The 22,436-nt window shown below is 39.7% G+C and overlaps 1 protein-coding gene across 2 annotated transcripts in view; it reads left to right on the forward strand.

Moving 5' to 3' along the window:
* The window catches only part of LOC119890745 (protein unc-13 homolog C), a 107,530-nt gene extending 92,858 nt beyond the window's left edge, over positions 1–14,672 (forward strand). For both annotated transcript variants that reach the window (XM_038702126.1, XM_038702127.1), the window contains 5 exons: positions 1,768–1,848; positions 5,009–5,156; positions 8,723–8,815; positions 10,444–10,603; positions 13,853–14,672. In XM_038702126.1, coding sequence (XP_038558054.1) covers positions 1,768–1,848; positions 5,009–5,156; positions 8,723–8,815; positions 10,444–10,603; positions 13,853–14,138 — 768 coding nt within the window. In that variant the 3' untranslated portion in view covers positions 14,139–14,672. The remainder of the gene's footprint in view (positions 1–1,767; positions 1,849–5,008; positions 5,157–8,722; positions 8,816–10,443; positions 10,604–13,852) is intronic.
* The last annotated feature ends 7,764 nt before the right edge of the window (positions 14,673–22,436 follow it).

The following is a 22,436-nucleotide window of genomic DNA, read 5'->3' on the forward strand; positions in this document are numbered from 1 at the left end:
TAGTCATGTAAGATACTGTAGGCTTTTGCATTGCACAGTGTAACTCATTGCAAGACTAGCCAGGCTGGTATCTAATTGCCGATGTGACCGGAGGATGTTTAATCCCTCGAGCTCGGTGTAGTGAGGCGCTGGAATGGATCAGTGGTTACACTGTGGTTTCACTAACAACTGTGGTATGACAGTACCTCAGAGAGGTATTTTAGCTCAGTCATACACGGGCTGCAAGCTGAATGTGTTTTTAGCAGCATTTATACGTGTGTTTACCTGTTTGTGTGTTCGCACTGTTTGTATTGTGTGTGTCGGATGTCCTTAGAGGGAACATCTGGATACTGTACATCAGTGTACAGATGGTTTTGTTTCTGTTCTCTTCCAAACCACTGAAGTGGTTTATCATTTATGATAATAATTTTCAGTTCGCCATACCCAAATAATTTATATTCTGTATATTCTTTGACTTGAAGTTAATTGTGATGCTGGCTGTGTTGTTTGGTTACAATTAGTTACATCATATATTCTATTTTATTCTATTATTAATGTATGTGTGTAACAACATTTACTACAGGTGTTAACATGCAAAACAAATGACCCATGTAATGGATTCATGGAACAGCAGAGTTACTCAGGCTGATATGTTGTTTGTCAGAGACAAATGATGCTGTGTGGGGACCACTTTGAAAATCACATCTTTCCATCTTCACAAATCTATGGTTATCTCTGGATTGCAATTATCTGGTTAAGCAAATATGTTTCAAAGGAGGATTTCTAGTGTTTTATCTGCTCTCTCTCCTAAATATGGTCAGAAGTATAAATATACAGTTCTGTACTTACGAGAAATAATATCATCATTGTATTATCACACTCATGGGGAAAATGAAAACAAATTGAATCCAAAGAAAGGCCCTTTTTTCATCAAGTAACAAGCACAGTGTCCATACATCTTCACCATGGGGTTTTCATTAGAGAGAAGTAGTTCTTCCAGCCTGCAGCCGTTTGTTATTTTGGGCTCACCATTACATTGTTATCCCGGGATGGGGAGATTACTGGAAGTGAGTCAATACAAATCAAGTGGGCCCAGTGCATTTTTGGCATCAAAACAGACAACATCTCAGCACAGATGTTGATTAAAGCGTTTTTCATCTGACACCAGCTCTTTAAAATCTTTAAAACCAACTTGTAGCTGTTAAATCTATATCACATTCTGAATATGTGTGTTTCATCTGATTTGAGGGAGGGGGTGTGCATTTTTGTTTTACACGTCTCTTCTAGTGTGGTTATGCTGATTAAATCTTAGCAACCAACCAAGCTCATGTTCACAGACTAGTCTGCTTTTGAGCACACGAGGGGAGAGACACATGAAACTGTGTAGAGTAGGACCAACGATTCTAGCAGTTTGCATCTGTGATTTAGTTTCTTCAGAACCCCTTTCATAAAACTTTAATGCCATTTTGCCTATGGCTTGTAAGGGAAACACCTGGGAAATAAGGTAGTGCCAGAAGTTATTTGCTGTAATCAATTCACAAATTAGGAAAACTTCAATTATAATTGACAAAAACATTTTTCATGGTTAAAATAGAATTTTTAGAGCTGGTATGAGACAGCAAGGCTAAAATGTATCATACATTCTGCAATTAACTGCAACTGTGTGCTGTTTTGCCTCACCTGGGTCAACACTAGAGAAACATTTTAAAATTCAAAGCATCTGATTGTGACCCGTGTTCCTGTTTTGCCAACTGGTAAAGTGTTTGACTTGATCTCATTTCCCTCCAGGAGCATGTAATTCGAGAGGAAGCCAGAAGTTTGACCCCACGACAGTGCGCAGCCATGGACCTTGTGCTTCCCACCATCAAGGTGAGTTTCATGCTGATTTTACCGTTGGCCGTCCAGCAAGAAACACCTGGGCGGCTAAACTTGACCTTTAATAAAGACAAGAGAGCCACAGGAGGCATAGCAGAGGATGTGCAAATTGACTTAATTGAGAATTTTATAAATCGATCTATTTTCCTTTGTTTTTAATATAATAGGTTGGTTAAAGCTGAAATCTAAATAATAATAATAATAATAATAATACATTTTATTTGTGGGCACCTCTCCTGCATTATTTCAAGCATTCATGCTGGATTTTAAGTGGATGTTTATATCCAGATGTTTGCATGCTGTAAATGATCAATTTACAGTACAAGTATATCTTAAATGGAAACTAGAAGAGTGTACTCATTAGAGGGCAGATATCCTCCCGGCCTGGTATCACCAAATGGCATTTTGTGTTATCACAACGGCTTTTTTGCTTTTTGCGTGTTATTTTATCCCATTTAGTGACCTATGTTGTTCAGAGACGGCATGTCTTTTACACGTGAATATCTGAGAGGAAAAAGTGTCAGGTGACTGGTAGTATAAAGAGCGACAAAGTCTGCGTGAATGGAGAGATGAATGGAGCGTCTAAACAAACACAGGACTTTCAACCAGGAGACCGCTGTCCGTGTCCCGTATGAAACCAGAAGTCAGTGTCGACTTATTTTAGCATGTGTAAGTAAATTAACAGACAAAGTATTTAATGTACGTACATTAAGTACATAATGTAACTGATGCAACTTATGTACTTACCAACCAGTTAAGAGTCAGCAGCCAATCTTAAAACAGAGCAGTCGATAAAATATGTATTTTTAAATCACCAAATCACCAAAATCATGAGAAGTCCTTGAGCGTACATAAATGTGCACAAAACATATTCGGCTGATGATGGATCCAGTGGCATGCGAGATTAGCTGTGCACACTAACGCCCACAAACACATGATCAAATGCATGATCCCTAAAGTCTTACGCCTAGTGGAGATAAAAAAAAACACACACTGTGCGCATGAGTATTTTTTATTTTAACATCATCAGACTAAAAGAGAGAGAAATATTTTTCACTGTCACCTCAAAATTGCAAGAGACTTGTAACAGAGGCTGGTATAAATTGTTCAGAATATCCACTTTTTGTTTGTGCTTGTATCTCTCTTGATATTTTTTGATGAGACACAATGTAGTTTCAAGAAGACCCAAATTAAAATACTGTCAACAAGCCTGAAAGAAAGCACCATTATACTTTTAAAAACAAATGGCACTAGGCAAGTCTAGACCCATCTGAGGATAATCAATATCCTGGAATATGGAGAGATGCTCAACGCCTGTTAGGAAAAGAAAGCGTGAAATGCAGCAATGTTAATTTACTGCCATTTGTTGTTAAGGGATATGAGACAATTTCAAGACCACAACTCTGTTCTACAGGGACAAGAGGAGAGTTATGGTGAGATGCCACTGGGGGAACACTGCATCATAAAGTGCTGAGAAAAATAATTGATTCTGTTGTCTCCAAGGAAACTACCTGTAGGTTTAGATCAATCATGTTGTTGGAATTTTTTTTCATCATTATTCCAATGAGGACAGTCAATTAGCACAGTTAAATAGTGCCTAAGGAAAGTTGACTGATCAGATCAACAAATGCTGTGCAGAGGGTTACTTGCATCATATTCTTCATATTGCAGGCACAACAGCTTTAAACCTTTAATCTACAAAAGACAAAAAATGGTGCACTGGAGTAGAACCAAATATACTGTAAATATTAACTACTACATATATGTATTGTTGGCTACTAGTTTTAGACTAGTAATGGTAAGGTACATACTAAGGAGCTAAACACATGTAAATGCAGTAAAGTGGCAAATGCCGTCAGCACACAAGCAAGGATTATAAAGTCTACTTAGTAAATAAACCACTTTATCTAGATATACTACTACTAGTATGTACATTTTGTGATTATCCCACTGAAAATATTTAATCCAGACTGAACTTTGAACCGATGAAAACTAATGGGTAGGATAATGGGTAAATGCACCATCCCATAGAAAAGTGCCTAAGATGTCATGCAGTCATGGTGCATTTAATTTATTCCGGATAATGCATCATTTGTTCCTTTCTTTGAACTCTGACCTGGAAGTGATTGTAGAAAAAAGGCAGCTGTCTCACAAAATCCAGTAGAACGATATCATCACATACATTAGGCTACGATTAGCCTTGGTTTCAGTGTTCATTTGTGAGAGAAAGCATGAACCTTTATTCATAAAACATATTTATTGTTTGCTGTAGGCTAGGTTTGGATCAATTAAATGCAGTTTCCCATTTAGTGTGTGCGATTATATTTTCTTGCTTTTGATAATCTCCACCCATGACTCACCCCCTGTGTGCCAGATTATGTAAAAGTCACCGGAGGCACGTGTCAGTCAAATTTTGTAACTCATGAGTCATTAGCAAGGCATAAAACAGTGCCTCCTACTGTGCTGAGGCACAGTTACTCAACAACACAAAAAAGTGATTCTGATGAAGATGGTGTGGCTCAAATATCACCTGACTGCTATATACAATCCTATGTCCATCGACTGTAGTATTCTTTTTTGTCCAGTGCCTGTAAGGATATGAGATAATGTGTATCAACTTTTTAACTTTACCACAACAGACCCTACACTAACTCTGCAAATACTCCTTCGTTCCTGTAATGATCATGTGTTTCAGAATAACGCTACCTAAACGCATAACAAACCCAAAAGAATAATGGCTATAAAGGGTTTAGAAATGTGTGTCCAAGTTCCTCTCATCTTTTCTCTTCAGCAACACCTCCTTTCTTAATAAGGTCTGTCCACAGCCACCCCACATGTAGGAGTGGTGACAGCATTTGAAAAGAAAGCAAAGCCTTGTCTGTCCTCAGCTATCAGGCTTATCAGCACAAATGGGCATTAACCACCCAAGCATGGATTTCAGATTTAAATACATAGTAATTAGCTACAATGGTGGCTATTACTGCTGTCTCTTGTCTGGTCTCTTTATTTGTCTCCTCCGCCTTATAAAATGTATACTGTCCATGTAATCCTAGGCTATTCTCTCAGCCAACTGTAACCTGTTGTTGTGTATAAACTCAAAAGTGTTGTTCAGAGTTATTCTGAAGTATCTGTTTCTGCTCTTTTTTTTTTTCAGCAATACTTCCATGCTGGAGGAAACGGGCTGAAGAAAACATTCCTTGAAAAGAGCGCCGATATGAAATCCCTCAAATATGCTCTCAGCCTTTACACTCAACCTACAGATGCCTTGATCAAGAAATATATATGCACCCAAACCTCTCAAGGTAAGGAGGTCATGCTCAATTAGGTTTGAGTTCAGGTTAGGGCTTGCAGATTAATCAAATTTAATTTTTAATTATGATTTTGGATTTCAACAATTATGAAAACAACATAATCAAGATAAAATGTTTATTGTGCTGTTTTGTCCAATGAGTCAATGAGTAATCATATAATCATGATCTAAATATTGGCAAAAATAATCGTGATTATGATTTTTGCCATAATTGAACCGCCCTATTTCAGGGAGTGGAATTACCGAATTACTGAAAAGCTTTTGAGGTTAATAGCTGTTTTCTTTTTCCATAAAAAGTGTCTTACATGGGTAGGTTCAGACAAAAAGAATTGGTGCTGATAGCAGAGTTTCAGGAGAGGGACCACACATCAATGACGTCACTCCCGGCATTTCCATAAATACCCACACATCCCATCTCCTCTTCTTCGCTCTCACATTCTGTATCCCTCCCACCGACCCCTTTCTCTGTCTAGTCTCCTCTCCATGGGGTTTCCTTCTTCCTCTCCATAGAGTTATAGGGGGTCCGTCGTGCCCGGGTGCTACGGCCGATTCCTCAATTGTAGCTTCCCCACAACACTTTCCAATGTCTAGTCGGCCACGGCAAGCCTCGTGTTTTGTTCAATAAATCAATAAATCATTTAATCATATCTGTTGATTGTGGTCCTTGCTATTGAAAGCTGCTGTAAAGGCAAGACATGTAAGAAAGACCAAGTGATGCTAAAAGATGCTTAGATTGTGAAAGTTGCTAGAAAGGTGTGATAAAAACACAGATTGTGTATACTTTTGTGCAGCAGCACATTAGCACGTTCTCTAGACCCTAGTTAGTGAACATATTCAAATTAAATCTTATAAACTTGATACATATGTCTGCAGCTTTTCACTACTATAACCGTATAGTCTTAAAAGCTGGGGTAGGTAATGTTGGAGAAACTGGCAATGTATCCACCGGAAAATTCCTACCCCCTCTCTTCAGGCCTCCCTTCAAAATCCCCAAAACACATTTTCATGCGCAATGAGTGCATGGGCAGAGTACGCTAAGGTAGACAATGGTCAGATAGGTAGGTAGACAGGCAGGTAGGTAGGCCAATCATTTCATTTGGCATGAAATGATTGGCATCCTTATTACAGTCCTGTGAGAATTTCAACAAATATAACAAAAAATATAAAACATATACCATATATATAAAATGTATATTTTAAAATGCTACTGAATTCATTACCTACCCTTCCTATAAGCGATAAGTGAGGAGGAAAGTCGTATCTTAGCTTTCTTTACATTACAGAATGTGCGTCCTGAGAATGTCACTGTGTCACTTTATTTTCTATAGGCTTCTGTGTGCAGTGGACATTGCAGTAATGGCATCAGCCCATTAACTGTATAACTCTTTTTCACTGAAGAAAAAAATAAACAAACAACAAATAGGCTGATCTGTGGCCTCTTCACTCCACACCCTGAAGGGCTTGAATGCTCCCATGCTCTTTTTCTCCGTCTCACTCTCATTAGAACCACTGTCATGACAACTGAAATACAGTATATGTGTAGTGTAAATGCATAAATTCCCTCTCTCTTCTTTCTCTCCATCATCACCGTCTGACTTTTATGTGTCTCATTCATCTGTCACTATATGGAACTATCCTCCTATCACTCTCTGTAACAAGGCTGAAATACCTTCAGGTGTCCAGAGAGATTCGAGAGGGAATTCAGTCCAGTTGGGAGTTCAAGCTTTATGCTCCTGTTTGCCTCAGTGTGTTCAGCCTTGCAGAACGCTGCCTGAGCAGACAGCAGGAAACAGAATAGCAATGGGAGAAAGCCAGGCAGCCAGCAGGCCCAACCAGCGTGCTTGCTCTCAGTGACTGGCAGATGGGCAGTGTTTCACTGTGTGCTATTTTGAGATTGTTCTTTAGATTTTTCCTCTTTCTCTCTCATCCCATCCCTTCCCCCCTTCTGAGTTGACACCATGTCGTCGCTATATAACTGAGGTGGTCTAATGTGATGTCTATAACTGGACGTATTGAGGTAGATAATGTGCATTAGGTCAGTAAACAGTGTGGGGATGTGCTGATGCTTGATGTAGCACAGTGGACAGTGTTTCATTAATCACCAACCCCTGTGCTCTAGCAGCGACACATTTAGACCACGGCATGCACTAGTCTATTCCTGCGCTCGGATGCATACATGTCTTTCTGTTTGTTAGGGAGCAAGTTGAGGTAGTATAGCTGCTTCGTGTTCTTCATACAGTAATTTCATGTGAATATTTCACAGCTTTCTGCTTATTAAGTAATCTTGTGTGGGTTATGGGCAACACCTTGGTTGTTGGAAACATGTGATGAATTAAACTGCAACTCTGCAACAATTAATACCTTTACTCACCTTTCTTATCTGTTGGTTCCTTTTGTTAACAGTTTTCTCACTTAATCTGCTGACCCACCTTACTGGCACATTTGTTTTATCTACTTCTGCTTTCCTTTATCTTCCTCATGTATCATTCATCTTACTCACACTCTGTTCTCCCAGGTTCCTCAAACTGCCCATTCCAGTGTCTGCTGTGTACATGTCAATTTACTATTTCATAAAGGCACTAACTGTCTCGTCTCTGACTCCACTCAAAAAACAGGCAGAATGTTAATATTTATTACATTATTTCAGCCGGTAGCTGAGATAAATGTGCCATGGCATTGCTCTGTTAATTTCCCACAAGTCCAGGGCTTAATTGTGCAGCAGCAATGTTTTTGCGCCCTCCCCCCAGCCTCTCAGAGCATCATTACAATAAATCAGGAGGCTTGTTTCTTCATTACCAGCTATAATGGACACTGCATGTTTGGCACATATTGATTAGCTATTGGATCAACATGCCCCTTCATCAACCACATCGGCATTTGCCTTCCAGTGTTCAACATCTGTTGTCCCGGGTTGGATGAAACACAAGGCAGTGTTTAGAGGCAGCTGAAATGGGCAGGGATTCCTGCATCAGGCAATGTGAGACACATGGTCAGCAATCAATTCTAATTGGCTCACTGTGCAACAACACGTTACCTTTCTGATGCATTGTTTCCACTTGTCTGCATGCAGTCAAATCCAGTGTTTTGTTTGTATTTCTGTCGAGCTGAACAGTTTGATGATTTCTGATGATTATTTATTTAGTGCATCCTTTCACACCAGCTGCCTCCTCTATGGCCTTCAAACCAGTATTTATTTCATTTTTCTTGTTTTTCTTCTTGTTGTTCTCATTCAGCTTCAAGCTAAAGGAAACCCTGTGCATACTGGGCTGCCATGGGGGTGAAATCAAGTGTACTCCCCTACTGTATTTTTTGGGTTTAGTTTTCTAGCTTTGACATACAGAGAGGCGTTTTATTACAGTTCTTTTTGGATCAATTTCTGTATACCTCAACTACAAAAAAAGCTGCACCCACAGTTTTGGATTCTGTCCTTTCATCCTGTCTCTGTTTCCTGATCTCTCTGTTTCTCTCCGTGGCTCCCACTCTGCCACTCCTCCATTCTCTCTGATTTTCATTATGCCGCTTTCCAATTCTCCTGTTGTTGTTTTGGTGTGTGTCCAGGTCAGTCATCCAACGGATCGGTGGGGGAGGTGTCAATGCAAGTGAATCTCATCTCTCACCCTGGCACTGGAGAGCACAAAGTCAGCGTGAAGGGTGAGATTTTTCCTATACCCAGTGGCCTGCTTTTTTGTCATTTCTATTCAAATATATTCACACCTGCAAATGTTCACCATGGACAGCTCATGGTGATAATCTCATTTTGGGCGATAGTGCTGCTGGGCCACAATCAGCAGCATTGTTGTAAAGTCATGGAGCTTGCTTTAGGGAAACAAATGAGGAAATTAACATCTGAAAGATTGCTGATGACATCATTTAAGTAGGAGGTTGTACTGTAGGTTTCTTTTCTGTTCTTGTAGAGGAGATAAAAAAGTTGTGGCTTAGCCCAATACTCGCTCTATGGATAGCAATGTTGATCTGTCAGCCAGTCCACCAGTTTGGACCCGAGTGAAATACCTCAATAAAACATTTGATGGATTTCTGACATGATTTGTGTTCCTCAGAGGATGTTTCCTATCTGAGGTACCCCCAATTGTTATAACTTTGGTGATCCCTTAACTTTTCACCAAGTGCCATCATCAGATCAACATTTAATATTCTTTTACTAAATACCGGCAAAACTAATGACATTCCCATCAGCCTCCCATGTACTTTGTGTTTAGTCTTAAATGGCAAATGTTAGCATGCTAACACTCTAAACTAAGGTGGTAAACATAATACCTGCTTACCATCAGCATGTTAGCATTGTCATTGTGAGCATAGCTCAAAGCACCACTGTGCCTCAGTACAGAATCACAGAGCCAATCATGGCTGTAGACTCCTAGTCTTGTTTCAGACTTTTCACTAACTGAGTGTATATATGATACTACTCATTTTAATCAAAGTACAAATAATTGCATTTACTTGTTCAGATATCAACTGCAGATTTTATGCATTTATTTATTTTATTCTGGAGAAAACAATTTGCAAAACAATTCTTGTTTACTTGTATAAATGAGCACTACTGTTTTTTGAAGTCCATTTCTTTCATTTCACACATGTTGATTTTTGTTTCCTAAATGTCATCAACAAAAGCTAAAAATAATCACCCCTATAGCTGCAATGACTTCTGTTCTGTTCTGCAGTAGCACTTTATGCACTGTAGCCAGCAATCAGCTATAATCAGCTAGCAGCAGTAACTTGCCAGTTAGGTTACTATGGCAATCATATGTTTCTATTAAAGGAAAATCCATTATTAAAGGAGGAAGAGCTGCAGTTTAGGTTTTTTGTATTTGTTTTCTACACTTGTCTATTTCTGTGTGATTTTTCTACATTTCACAGAATTACTTTGGCAATCACCACAGAACTAAATGCAAAACCCCCCAAAACACTGTGCAATGGTCTGTTGTTTTTCTTTTTTAATGTTGGTGCAAAACAGTCTGCAAGTTTGATTTGTTGGCACTGACATCCAAAGTTTTGTACCATTAATATTCCTGATAAGTGCAAATGTTTCTGCTATCAAATTCCATTGTACTTGCTCTGACAGTATCTTAGCATAACATTTTCTACAATTAGCCAGTTATCTGTGGGAATAAGATAAATATACTTGCCAAAATAGAAAATAGGGCCAGGAATACACCAGGGCCAGGAGTGTTTTTCAGCATTAGTGTCTATCATAGATTTTCCTATATTTCTAATAAACAATATCCGATGTTGCTGATTATTATTTTCTCTGCATTTCTCAGTGGTCGCAGTGAACAACCTCATCTGGCAAACCAACGCCATGTTCCGGCCGTTTGTAGAGGTTAACGCCGTGGGACCACATCTGGCAGACAAGAAGCGCAAATTCAGCACCAAGACCAAGAATAACAATTGGTCACCAAAGTACAATGAAACATTCCAATAGTGAGTAATCGTGCTTCCTTTGTTTTAGTTAAAGAGTTTCTATATTATTTAGGATATTATCATTATTTGCAGCATTTTACCCACCTGCATACAATTTACAATATAGTGTGCAACATTCTGTACCTTAAATGCTGCTGTACCTTCAAACTAGTTTTTTAATATGCTAACTGCACAGTACAGAAGAGCCTCCAGCAACTTAGGGCCCGTGTCCACCAAAAAGTTTTTTCTTGAGGCCAGGCCAATTCATTGCAATGGGAGGGACACGTTTTTATAGATGGGTTTCTGTGCAACGTCACACCCGAGATGTGTGCGCAACCAGGGGGCAGAAAGCAGCATTCTGTCCTCGCTGCACATCAGTTTAAACGGCATATCTAGCTGCAGTGTTGGGCAAATTACTCAGACATTGTAATGACTAACTTTTTACTTATTACTCATTTAAAAAGTAATAATATTACTTTACTTATTAATGGGTATTAAAAGTACATAGTCACGTTACTCATTCTGTTACAATGACTTTCAACCACAGCAATCCATAAAAGTGACGGGAAACCTGTTCAGCAATGTATTTTAGATATGAATCCACTTTATTGGAACAATAATTAAGCTGAGGACTCAACAACCAGACGAACTGAAAACATGATACAGCATCCTCTGGTCTGAGGCTGCATCATATAGGCTATTAAAAAATAATTAAAAAACAAAGCAGGTCTTTCCTGACATTTTAACTGATCCCATATTCATAACAGCATCAATGAATATGATTTTTACAGTACATAACATTTCTTAACCTCACTGGCTGAAATAGAAAAAACAAAGCAAGTCTCTCCCGACTTTTTAAACTAATCATGTGACGTTATCCATAACAGCATCAATGAGGATGATTTTTACGAAGCATATAAAGTTTTTTTACGCCACTGTCTGAGATAAAAACAAACAATTAAGCAAGTGTCTTGACTTTTGAACTAAAGTTACTGTTTTGCACATGCATTTATAAGGGAAGTATTGCGTGCTTTTACAAAACACAATACGTTGATTAATGCCCCTCCTCCTGCAGAGTGGATACGTCACTGGCAGTAACGTTAGTTGCCGGAGTTTCTCTCTACAGGCTAAGTTTCACGTTGCTTTAGCAGATGCTTCAATACAAAATTGTTCATGGTTGAAAGCTTTTTGCTGGTCTCACAACGTTTACAGAAGACCATGTTCTTTGCATCTCTGAGTGTGACACAGCTATGTTAGGCCTAATGGCAGTGTTTCAGCCTTTTCTTCATGTAGAGCAAGGGTCAGAGCATGTAGACCTAAGCCTACTTGCAGCACATCACCTCCACAGATATTATGTATTATAGCAACCAAAGCGCCTCAACCAAAAAAACGCTGCACCTCCAAAGCGCACCCTAGCGCTCCCAGCCTGGCATTTTCAGCTGGTAAAAATGCTTTGGTTACAGTAGCCATGTTTCCATCAATGTTTTTTAATGCACATTTTGAAGTATCGCATTATAAGAAGTTGATGGAAACAGCAAAATTCTGAAAAAAAAATCCTTAATTTCGCAAAAAGGTTTTTACACCAACTTGAAGTGCCTTTGTCGAAAACCAGTTAATGCGCTAAATGGGAGAAATACTTTTGCTGAATAAGTTCTGACGTAGCAAACTTGTAACTCGCGTCTGATAAGCTGTTTCCGCGTCTGTGTCTTACTGGATATTTCCATAATGTGCAGAGACATGGCTGGAAGCAGTTTGCCCGCTTGAAAAATGTTCCTGAGGACCAAATGCCATCAGTTCCATGCAGCTGGTTTTGTTTCTGATTTGGAACCCATATGTCTTGTATATTACAGCCATGTGTAACATCAACTGACGTAACTACACTTTCCTAGCCTGGTTTATTTGCTCCAAACCAGCTGAAGGAAATGCATGTTTCCCATTTACTTTTTTTTCCGCCTAAAATTCACATTACAATTAGATGGAAACATGCCTAGTATATACCATATAATACTTGCAATACCTTACAGTTGAAGTCCTTCAATTGTTCTAAGCCAGTGATACTCAACTTACAGCCCGCAATAGGGTGCCAGGTGGCCTTCCATTTTTTTATTCACAATGAAAATAAATTGATTCACACTGAAACTACCAAAAAGACTGCAGTTCACCAAATGGCCATTTGAGACTGGCTCCCATAGTGAGTCTGTCTCCATGTTCCAGCAAAAATAATCATGTTTACAGCCTGGTACAAAGCACAGTTTTGGTCTCTAGAGTTAATTTTCCCATTCATGAAAACTGTATAGGGAGCAAATTTTTATATAACTCACCTGATTTGTTATTATATTAAGGCTTAAAGTAATGTGTGGTCGTTGTGAGTGACAGGTGGGTGCCATGTAAACCTGTTGCTTTGTCAGCTGTAGTCTGAACACACCATTAGGTAGAAACCCTCGCTCTTCCCCGGCTCCAACCGCTCAATAAAATGCGGTCACCTCTGGCCCAAAACAAACAAGATGGCGATGGCCATAATGACAACCTTGATGCTTCAAAACTGTTGTCCACAAATCAATGGGTGACGTTAGTAAATGTTCAATTTCACTTGGGAAGTTGCATATTAGCCTATCAGTGATCTCTGCAGTGTGCAGAAAGGGTGACACTTTCTGCGAAAAGGTAACGTACACCTGATGCGTATGGCAAATGGGAGAAGTTTGGCTTCAGAAAACTTCACCAAAAATACTTGTTAAAGTTTAGGAACAGGTCATGGTTTGGGATGAAATAAAAAATCAAGCCTTGACTTTTGGTTTCACACGGGACACCAACAGACATTCTGGGAGAAAGTCCTTTGTCTGACCCATCAATCTGCCCCGACCTCCTCCCTACAGGGACTCTGTCCCTGGCCCCTGGCTTTGTGTCATTTTGTGTAAGTGGCTCATGGGCAAATCAAGTTGAGTATCCTTGTTCATATCAAAGAATAGAATGCAATTACTTTACCAGCACTTCTGCTCATTGCATTGAAACTGTAGAAGGAAGTCAAGAGAATGCTTTAGCAATCCTAGCATAGACTTGTGCCCTATTTGTCCATTTAGTACAGGCTACTTTTAAGTGGCTTAAAAACTGCTTGACAGTATCTGAACTGTCATGTTATGGTAAACCCTACATTTTTATGATCTATGCAGGTTGAACAATTTCTAAACTTATTGAATACTACAGTAGAGTAAAACTCTACATATTTGAACTCTTGAGTTTGACCTTTCTGATCTCACCGTGTCATTTCTCCAGTGTTCTAAGTAATGAACATGGTCCAGAGGCGTACGAGCTGCACGTCTCAGTAAAGGACTACTGCTTTGCCCGCGAGGACCGTGTCATCGGCATGACGGTCATCCAGCTCCGAGAGCTGGCGGACAAGGGCAGCTGCTCCGCCTGCTACCCCCTGATGAAGAGCATCTCCATGGACGAAACTGGCCTCACCATCATGAGGATACTCTCTCAAAGGACCAACGATGAGGTGGCCAAGGAGTTTGTGCGTCTCAAGACAGACACACGCTCGGCAGAGGAAGTGTCGTAATGTGGAGCAAAAATGCAGTATTAAAAATTGTTGTGTTGTCTTAGGTGAGAGATAAAGAGAAAAAGGAGAGAGCAGTAGCAACAGTTGTTCTTTCTGGATAGCTGGAGAATGAGATTGTCCAAAGAGAAGCCGAGAAGGCACAAATGTGGCAAGGAAGCAAGACAGTGAGAGAGAGAGTTGTGTTTGTTTGTTTGTTTTTGTGCATGTGCGTAAAACATCTGTTGGAATGTTCATTTTAAAACTACAGTATGTACAAGTGTTTACTTACCGTATGCTTACTATTAAGTACTATATTCTACGAGTTATGTTAACGAGACATGAAATACCTTTTGTACAACATTTAGTCTTTTTGAACAGAGATTTGTTCCAATAAAGTGCCAAACCAGTGAAAAAAGAACAAAACCAACGTATATGAATTATGGTGAACTTTGTATGTTTGAAATTTGCTCAGTTATTTTGTCCGGTGTAAGTCATTTTCTGACCGTGTGGCGTTTTGATTGTTGCAAAGTCTTTCATTTTGCACCCTCGTTTTTTGGCTTCATGTTCTTCCACACGGCACTGTTGTGCATGTCCTCTTCTGGTCATGTCTCTCCCATGATTCCACAGTGACCACCGAGCAGGGTCCTGTCCCCTTGCCTTCAAACTGTTTGTATTTTAAGTCGACCTGAAAATAGACCATGTTTTTTTAAATGGCGATGACTGCTATGTAAACCTTCATAGGTGTTTGTAATTTTATAACCATGACAACAATGACGACAGCCTCCAGTGCTAACAGTCTTAGCAAAAAGGATGGAAATGTTTTCTTTTTCTTTGGCTTTTTGTTCCTTCTTTTTGGCCATCAGCTTCCAGCCTTTCTGAATGACCACTGTGAACATGAGCTTTGGAAGGCAAGCTTACATGACATTGCTGACAGTTTGATATTATTGTTTCATATTTTTCCGATAACTTTGTTCCTGATAAACTGCCAAAGTTACATAAAATATTTGTACAAAAGCAATCCATTACATGTATGAAGATATATATGTACATGTGATCTATTACTTTTTCAATGCTTAATATTTGATTATGATAGGGTGGTACTAAGATTTTATTTTTTTTATTTCCTGTGAAGCTGTTAACCAATATGAAAGTTGCACATGCTACTTTACACATTAGTTATATCAGCTTCTGTCACTGGAATTATTTTTCTTCATAAAGGAAAGAGTCTAACATTTGGTAAATATGCAACATTCCTATGTATTGCACTGATGGCGAATTGTATGTCATGTAAATATATTTAGTGAGATATTGTACAAAAGTCTACTTTTCTTCAATGTGCATAAAGTATGTGCAAATGTGTTAAAACATCTGGGTTATTTTGAACAATCTTCCTGTAAGCATCCGATCATTTCTGAGGTCATTTTGCAATTGAATCTTCAGGTTCAGGTAAGTAATTAGAACTAACCTGCCAACTGATATTCATACAAATTCATTGCACCTGCTTTCTTGCATTTTGTGTTGAGAGCTACAATATGAAAATGAAAAGAATTATCTACTTTTGGGGAACAGTTTGCACAAAGTTTGCATACAATTCTGTCATGAACTGTATGCGTTATTCAGTTGCATCCAAAGTGGCTCAGGCTCAGCAAATCAGCAACAATTAATGCCATTAAGAGGAAAAATAAGCTGTGTTGAACGTGAAAATTATTTTTAATAAATTATTTTAAAATAATATAACCTCTTAAAAAGTATTCCAACAATTTACATGACTTTTCATAACTTTGGAAGTCACGATGGATGGGGTGTATAAAAAGGATAAAAAACGATGCAGATCAGAACCAGAGGTCATCTTTTTTATTTAGAAACTTGGTGCCTACGTTACCCACAATTCAACTCGACTGACAGTCAAGGTGTAGCAGGCTAGTAGCAGCTAACGTGGCTTCAAGTTACTAGTCTCAAGCAGAGATGAGGAGCGGGCAACAGAGGTCTGGTAAGGTCACTTCTTTGTATTTTCCAACCATCATCACTTGAGGCATACTTCACACTGCTCCCTCTGGATCCATCAAAGGCTTTGTATATTTTTTTCACATATCTAGTAGAACCTCATGCGCTGACAAACTTTGAGGTCTAAATTCGGTGGAGTACCCCTTAAAATTTTAGAAACATCTTTCTATACACCATAAAGCACATTTTCCACTACTAAACAAATTTTAACTGTGTCTTCCAATGATCTTGCAATAAGACATTTAATGGCTAATTTTACACATATCAGATTGCAGGTGAACACACTCAAGCCCAGAGAGTTTATGCCAGCCTCATACACTGCTCAAAAAAATAAAGGGAACACTTAAACAACACAATGTAACTCCAAGTCAATCACACTCCTGTGAAATCAAACTGTCCACTTAGGAAGCAACACTGATTGACAATCAATTTCACATGCTGTTGTGCAAATGGAATAGACAGGTGGAAATTATAGGCAATTAGACACCCCCCAATAAAGGAGTGGTTCTGCAGGTGGTGACCACAGACCACTTCTCAGTTCCTATGCTTCCTGCTTCCTGGCTGATGTTTTGGTCACTTTTGAATGCTGGCGGTGTTTTCACTCTAGTGGTAGCATGAGACGGAGTCTACAACCCACACAAGTGGCTCAGGTAGTGCAGCTCATCCAGGATGGCACATCAATGTGAGCTGTGGCAAGAAGGTTTGCTGTGTCTGTCAGCGTAGTGTCCAGAGCATGGAGGCGCTACCAGGAGACAGGCCAGTACATCAGGAGACGTGGAGGAGGACGTGGGAGGGTAACAGCCCAGCAGCAGGACCGCTACCTCTGCCTTTGTGCAAGGAGGAGCAGGAGGAGCACTGCCAGAGCCATGCAAAATGACCTCCAGCAGGCCACAATTGTGCATGTGTTGGCTCAAACGGTCAGAAACAGACTCCATGAGGGTGGTATGAGGGCCCGACGTCCACAGGTGGGGGTTGTGCTTACAGCCCAACACCGTGCAGGATGCAAGATTGGCAAATTCGCTGAGCTCTTCACAGATGAAAGCAGGTTCACACTGAACACATGTGACAGATGTGACAGAGTATGGAGATGCCATGGAGAACGTTCTGCTGCCTGCAACATCCTCCAGCATGAAGCGGTGGGTCAGTAATGGTGTGGGGTGGCATTTCTTTGGGGGGCCGCACAGCACTTCATGTCCTCGCCAGAGGTAGCCTAACTGCCATTAGGTACCGAGATGAGATCCTCAGACCCCTTGTGAGACCATATGCTGGTGCGGTTGGCCTTGGGTTCCTCCTAATGCAAGACAATGCTAGACCATATGTGGCTGGAGTGTGTCAGCAGTTCCTGCAAGAGGAAGGCATTGATGCTATGGACTGGCCCGCCCGTTCCCCAGACCTGAATCCAATTTAGCACATCTGGGACATCATGTCTCGCTCCAACCACCAACGCCACGTTGCACCACAGACTGTCCGGGAGTTGGCAGATGCTTTAGTCCAGGTCTGGGAGGAGATCCCTCAGGAGACCATCCGCCACCTCATCAGGAGCATGCCCAGGCGTTGTAGGGAGGTCATACAGGCACGTGGAAGCCACACACACTACTGAGCCTCATTTGACTTGTTTTAAGGACATTACATCAAAGTTGGATCGGCCTGTAGTGTGGTTTTCCACTTTGATTTTGAGTGTGACTCCAGACCTCCATGGGTTGATAGATTTGATTTCCATTGATAATTTTTGTGTGATTTTGTTGTCAGCACATTCAACTATGTAAAGAAAGGAGTATTTAATGAGATTATTTCATTCATTCAGATTAGGATGTGTTATTTTAGTGTTCCCTTTATTTTTTTGAGCAGTGTACTAAAGAGCATTGTGCCATTTTAAAACATGTAAAGAGTATCCCTAAAATTAAAGAATCTTGATGTGTTTTAACTATGGGATTGACTATTGGCTGCTGGATGTTTCATGAGCCATTCCCTCCCCGTCTGCTGCATATCATTTTCCTAGTGGTGTCTGCACATGGGATCTGAGACCTGTTAGCTTTTGATGTTTACTCTTTGAAAAACACCTGCAGATACTTTTACAAGATACTGTAATCCTTTGCACCAAACATGAAGGCTTTACTATTTTTGTGATTTCATGGTGCCTGAGATGAGTGTTTCCAGATCAGTTATGCTCTACTTACTGTCAGTCATTCGAAACCCACAGGAAGAAATGGCAGAAATAATCCCTCAAAAATCCTACAAAACATGTCACCTGCAAAAACCACTCCATGTCTTTTTATTTGGGCCATCTATGTTCCTTCAGAGAGCAGTTAATTTCTTGCTAAATGTGCCTAAAGCTCAACACTGTAAAGCCCCATGTAAAACAAAAAGTGCACTTTTCTTTTCATGCTAAAACACTGGCAAATAGACCGATAACAAAGCTGCTTTAAAAGCTCAATCCCTTAAAGCAGTAGTGCAACATTTTGTGAAATACACTTTGTTTTATGTGTTAGAAACAATAGATACCACTTCATATCTATGTGCTTCATAGCAGAAGCCATATTATCTTAGATTAGCATATAGCAGGGGTTGGCAAATAAGTCTGGCATTGGGCCAAATTTTTTTCAGTCATTAGATGGTGGGCCAGAACATAATGAATTTATCATTTATACAGGTGCTGGTCATATAATTAGAACATTATCAAAAAGTTGATTTATTTCAGTAATTCCATTCAAAAAGTGAAACCTGTATAATGTATACATTCATTCCACAGACTGATATATCTCAAGTGTTCATTCCTTTTCATTTTGATGATTATAACTGACAACTAATGAAAACCCCAAAATCAGTATCTCCGGAAAAAATTAGAATATTGTGAAAAGGTTCAATATTGAAGACACCTCGTGCCACACTCTAATCAGCTAATTAACTCAAAACCTTTAAATGGTCTCTCACACTAGTTCTGTAGGCTACACAATCATGGGGAAGACTACTGACTTGACAGCTGTCCAAAAGACGACCATTGACACCTTGCACAAGGAGGACAAGACACAAAAGGTCGTTTGCTAAAGAGACTGGCTGTTCACAGAGCTCTGTGTCCAAGCACATTAATAGAGAGGCGAAGGGAAGGAAAAGGTGTGGTAGAAAAAAGTGTACAAGCAGTAGGGATAACCGCACCATGGAGAGGATTGTGAACAAAACCCATTCAAAAATATGGGGGAGATTCACAAAGAGTGGACTGCAGCTGGAGTCAGTGCTTCAAGAACCACCACGCACAGACGTATGCAAGACATGGGTTTCAGCTGGCATTCCTTGTGTCAAGCCACTCTTGAACAAGACACAGCGTCAGAAGCGTCTCGCCTGGGCTAAAGACAAAAAGACTGGACTGTTGCTGAGTGGTCCAAAGTTATGTTCTCTGATGAAAGTAAATTTTTCATTTCCTTTGGAAATCAAGGTCCCAGAGTCTGGAGGAGGAGAGGAGAGGCACAGAATCCACGTTGCTTGAAGTCCAGTGTAAAGTTTCCACAGTCAGTGATGGTTTGGGGTGCCATGTCATCTGCTGGTGTTGGTCCACTGTGTTTTCTGAGGTCCAAGGTCAACGCAGGCGTCTACCAGGAAGTTTAGAGCACTTCATGCTTCCTGCTGCTGACCAACTTTATGGAGATGCAGATTTCATTTTCCAACAGGACTTGGCACCTGCACACAGTGCCAAAGCTACCAGTACCTGGTTTAAGGACCATTGTATCCCTGTTCTTAATTGGCCAGCAAACTCGCCTGACCTTAACCCTATAGAAAATCTATGGAGAAGAGGAAGATGTGATACGCCAGACCCAACAATGCAGAAGAGCTGCAGGCCACTATCAGAGCAACCTGGGCTCTTATAACACCTGAGCAGTGCCACAACTCCATGCCAATTCAGGCAAAAGGAGCCCCAACAAGTATTGAGTGCTGTACATGCTCATACTTTTCATGTTCATACTTTTCAGTTGGCCAACACTTCTAAAAATCCTTTTTTTGTATTGATCTTAAGTAATATTCTAATTTTCGGAGATACTGAATTTGGGATTTTCATTAGTTGTCAGTTTCATTCATCACAATTAAATGAAATAAACACTTGAAATATATCAGTCTGTGTGTAATGAACGAATATAATATCCAAGTTTCACTTTTTGAATGGAATTACTGAAATAAATCAACTTTTTGATGATATTCTAATTATATGACCAGCACCTGTAATCCACCATTTACTGTGTGCCTGTTCAGCTCAGTCAGTAGTGCACAGGATTCCCGGTCAAAGGGATGTATGTTCAATTCCTTCTTGTTGCTAGTGTTATTTTTCTCCCTTTTCAACAAATTGATTATGAATAGATTGTTTTACATGTTCACGTAAGCATGTACAGGAGTGTGTTCCCCCACGCGATTGGTCCATATCATCCTATGGACGCTTATTTTCATTTCCCCAGTATCTCCAGGCAGAAGAAATTCCTGCATTTCTCATTCAGGGAAATCTGATCTCACGTTATCTGACAGGTTTTTCAGAGGTGTGTCAAGAAAGCCACAGACTCTTTTGAATTTCCTTCATAAATTTCCAAAGTAAAAGCTCTCAATTAAACACAACATAAAGTACTGCTGCAAAGACATTATTGCGAGCCATGTAAACAATTTGCCATTGATGCACAGTCACACCTGACACTGCATAACTCTCCCCTTTCATAAGCCTGAAACTTAAGCATGGATAATAAATAATAATAATGTGATCAGCTCCATCAGGCACACTGGCTCCCCCAGGTTTCCTTTAATACATTTTCAAAGGTAAAATACTATTTATACTATGACTAAAAATGTGTGCAACGCCCATGCTCTGTCCAAAGGTAACAAAGTCCAGCAGTACAGCTTAAACTTTATATATAAAGTTATCTCTTTTTTAAAATCTGTTAAATTTCTAAGAGAAGATATGATGTATTAACTAGTCAGTGAGATGTTGGTAAGGGATTTTTTTTGTTATTGCTACAGTATCTGCATGTGGTAATTGAATAGTTTAGGATATGGTTAATGATTAGAATGAATTGTGGTTAGTTGAGAAAAATCTTGAAACAAGGAGGAGACAACTACACGCTGCTTAATCTGATCTTTTTTTGACATATTGTCTTCTTCAGGATAAAAATACACTTTATCTGAATGAAAAATGTCATTTATAGGGCCGATGATTTAAATCAATGTTGTTACAGGACAATCAAAATTAATAAAGATCCAGACTGTACAGGTCATTCAATACCATGAAGTGTTAGAATAACTAATACAGCAGCCAATATAATGGCTACAGTATAATAGCTATGGATATTAGATACCTTTCTGAATTGAAAGGTATTGAGTAGAGGACAAAGAAATGCTGTGAGAAGAAGAGAAAACCACTGCGTCGAATAAGTTGAACATTGTCAGTTACTGAGAATGTCATTTTTACTAACTACAAAAGCCCGTACTATTAAAAGAACATATTGAAATAAACACACTGTAGCTAACAGTGTGACATTACAGAGTCATGACAATATTTAGTGCATTTGAATGTGTCTGAATTTAGATTACAATTATATTACAGGAATGCCAGTCACACCAGCTTGTTTCCTCACTGTGTAATCAGAGATTGTGAAAGTAGGAAGATAAAGAGGAAAACACACACAAAAGAGCTAGGAACTCTCCTTCATGTGCTCCCCAGAAGGGAGGGAAAACAGAGGAATTCACTAACCTGACTCATCCTACAGTAGAGCTGCCAAGATGCAGAATTACATCAACTTTGACTTCTACAACCTTGACCTCTCATTTGCATATTGTCAACTCCTTCAGGAATTTTTGTCGTCATCTGCGGCATATTTCAAAGGACAAACTGAGGGTGGGCAAATTCTGATCTCTAAGGATGAGCTTTGTTGATATAATTTATGGTAAAATGATGACCATGTAGTTAACCTCACGGCCCTATCTTTGCACGTTTGCCCGTGTGTGTGTGTGTGTGTTCATGCACAAGGTCTGGCAAGCAGCTCTTACTAATGATACTTTGGATTACAGTGCTAGAATAAAGCCTAGATGAATTCCAGGGGCGGTTAATTGGGCATATGACAGGGGCATATAACAGCAGTGAAACTCAACAAGAGGAGGATACATTATCCAGAAGTTATGGGCCACGTGAACATGTCCATCTGTGTGATAATGTAATGCAGCCAGCTGTTATGTATGAGTAACAGCCCAACAGACGTGAAGCATCCAACCTGGCCTTTTCTGTGTCCTTCAAAGCAGAGGGCTGTTTATTCTTCAGGGGAAGATTGATTAAGCTCACAACAAGGGTGG

Source organism: Micropterus salmoides, unplaced genomic scaffold, assembly GCF_014851395.1.
Source record: "Micropterus salmoides isolate LMB-PRFRI ecotype aquatic unplaced genomic scaffold, ASM1485139v1 Ms_hic_scaffold_6, whole genome shotgun sequence".
NCBI classification, from domain to species: Eukaryota; Metazoa; Chordata; class Actinopteri; order Centrarchiformes; family Centrarchidae; genus Micropterus; species Micropterus salmoides.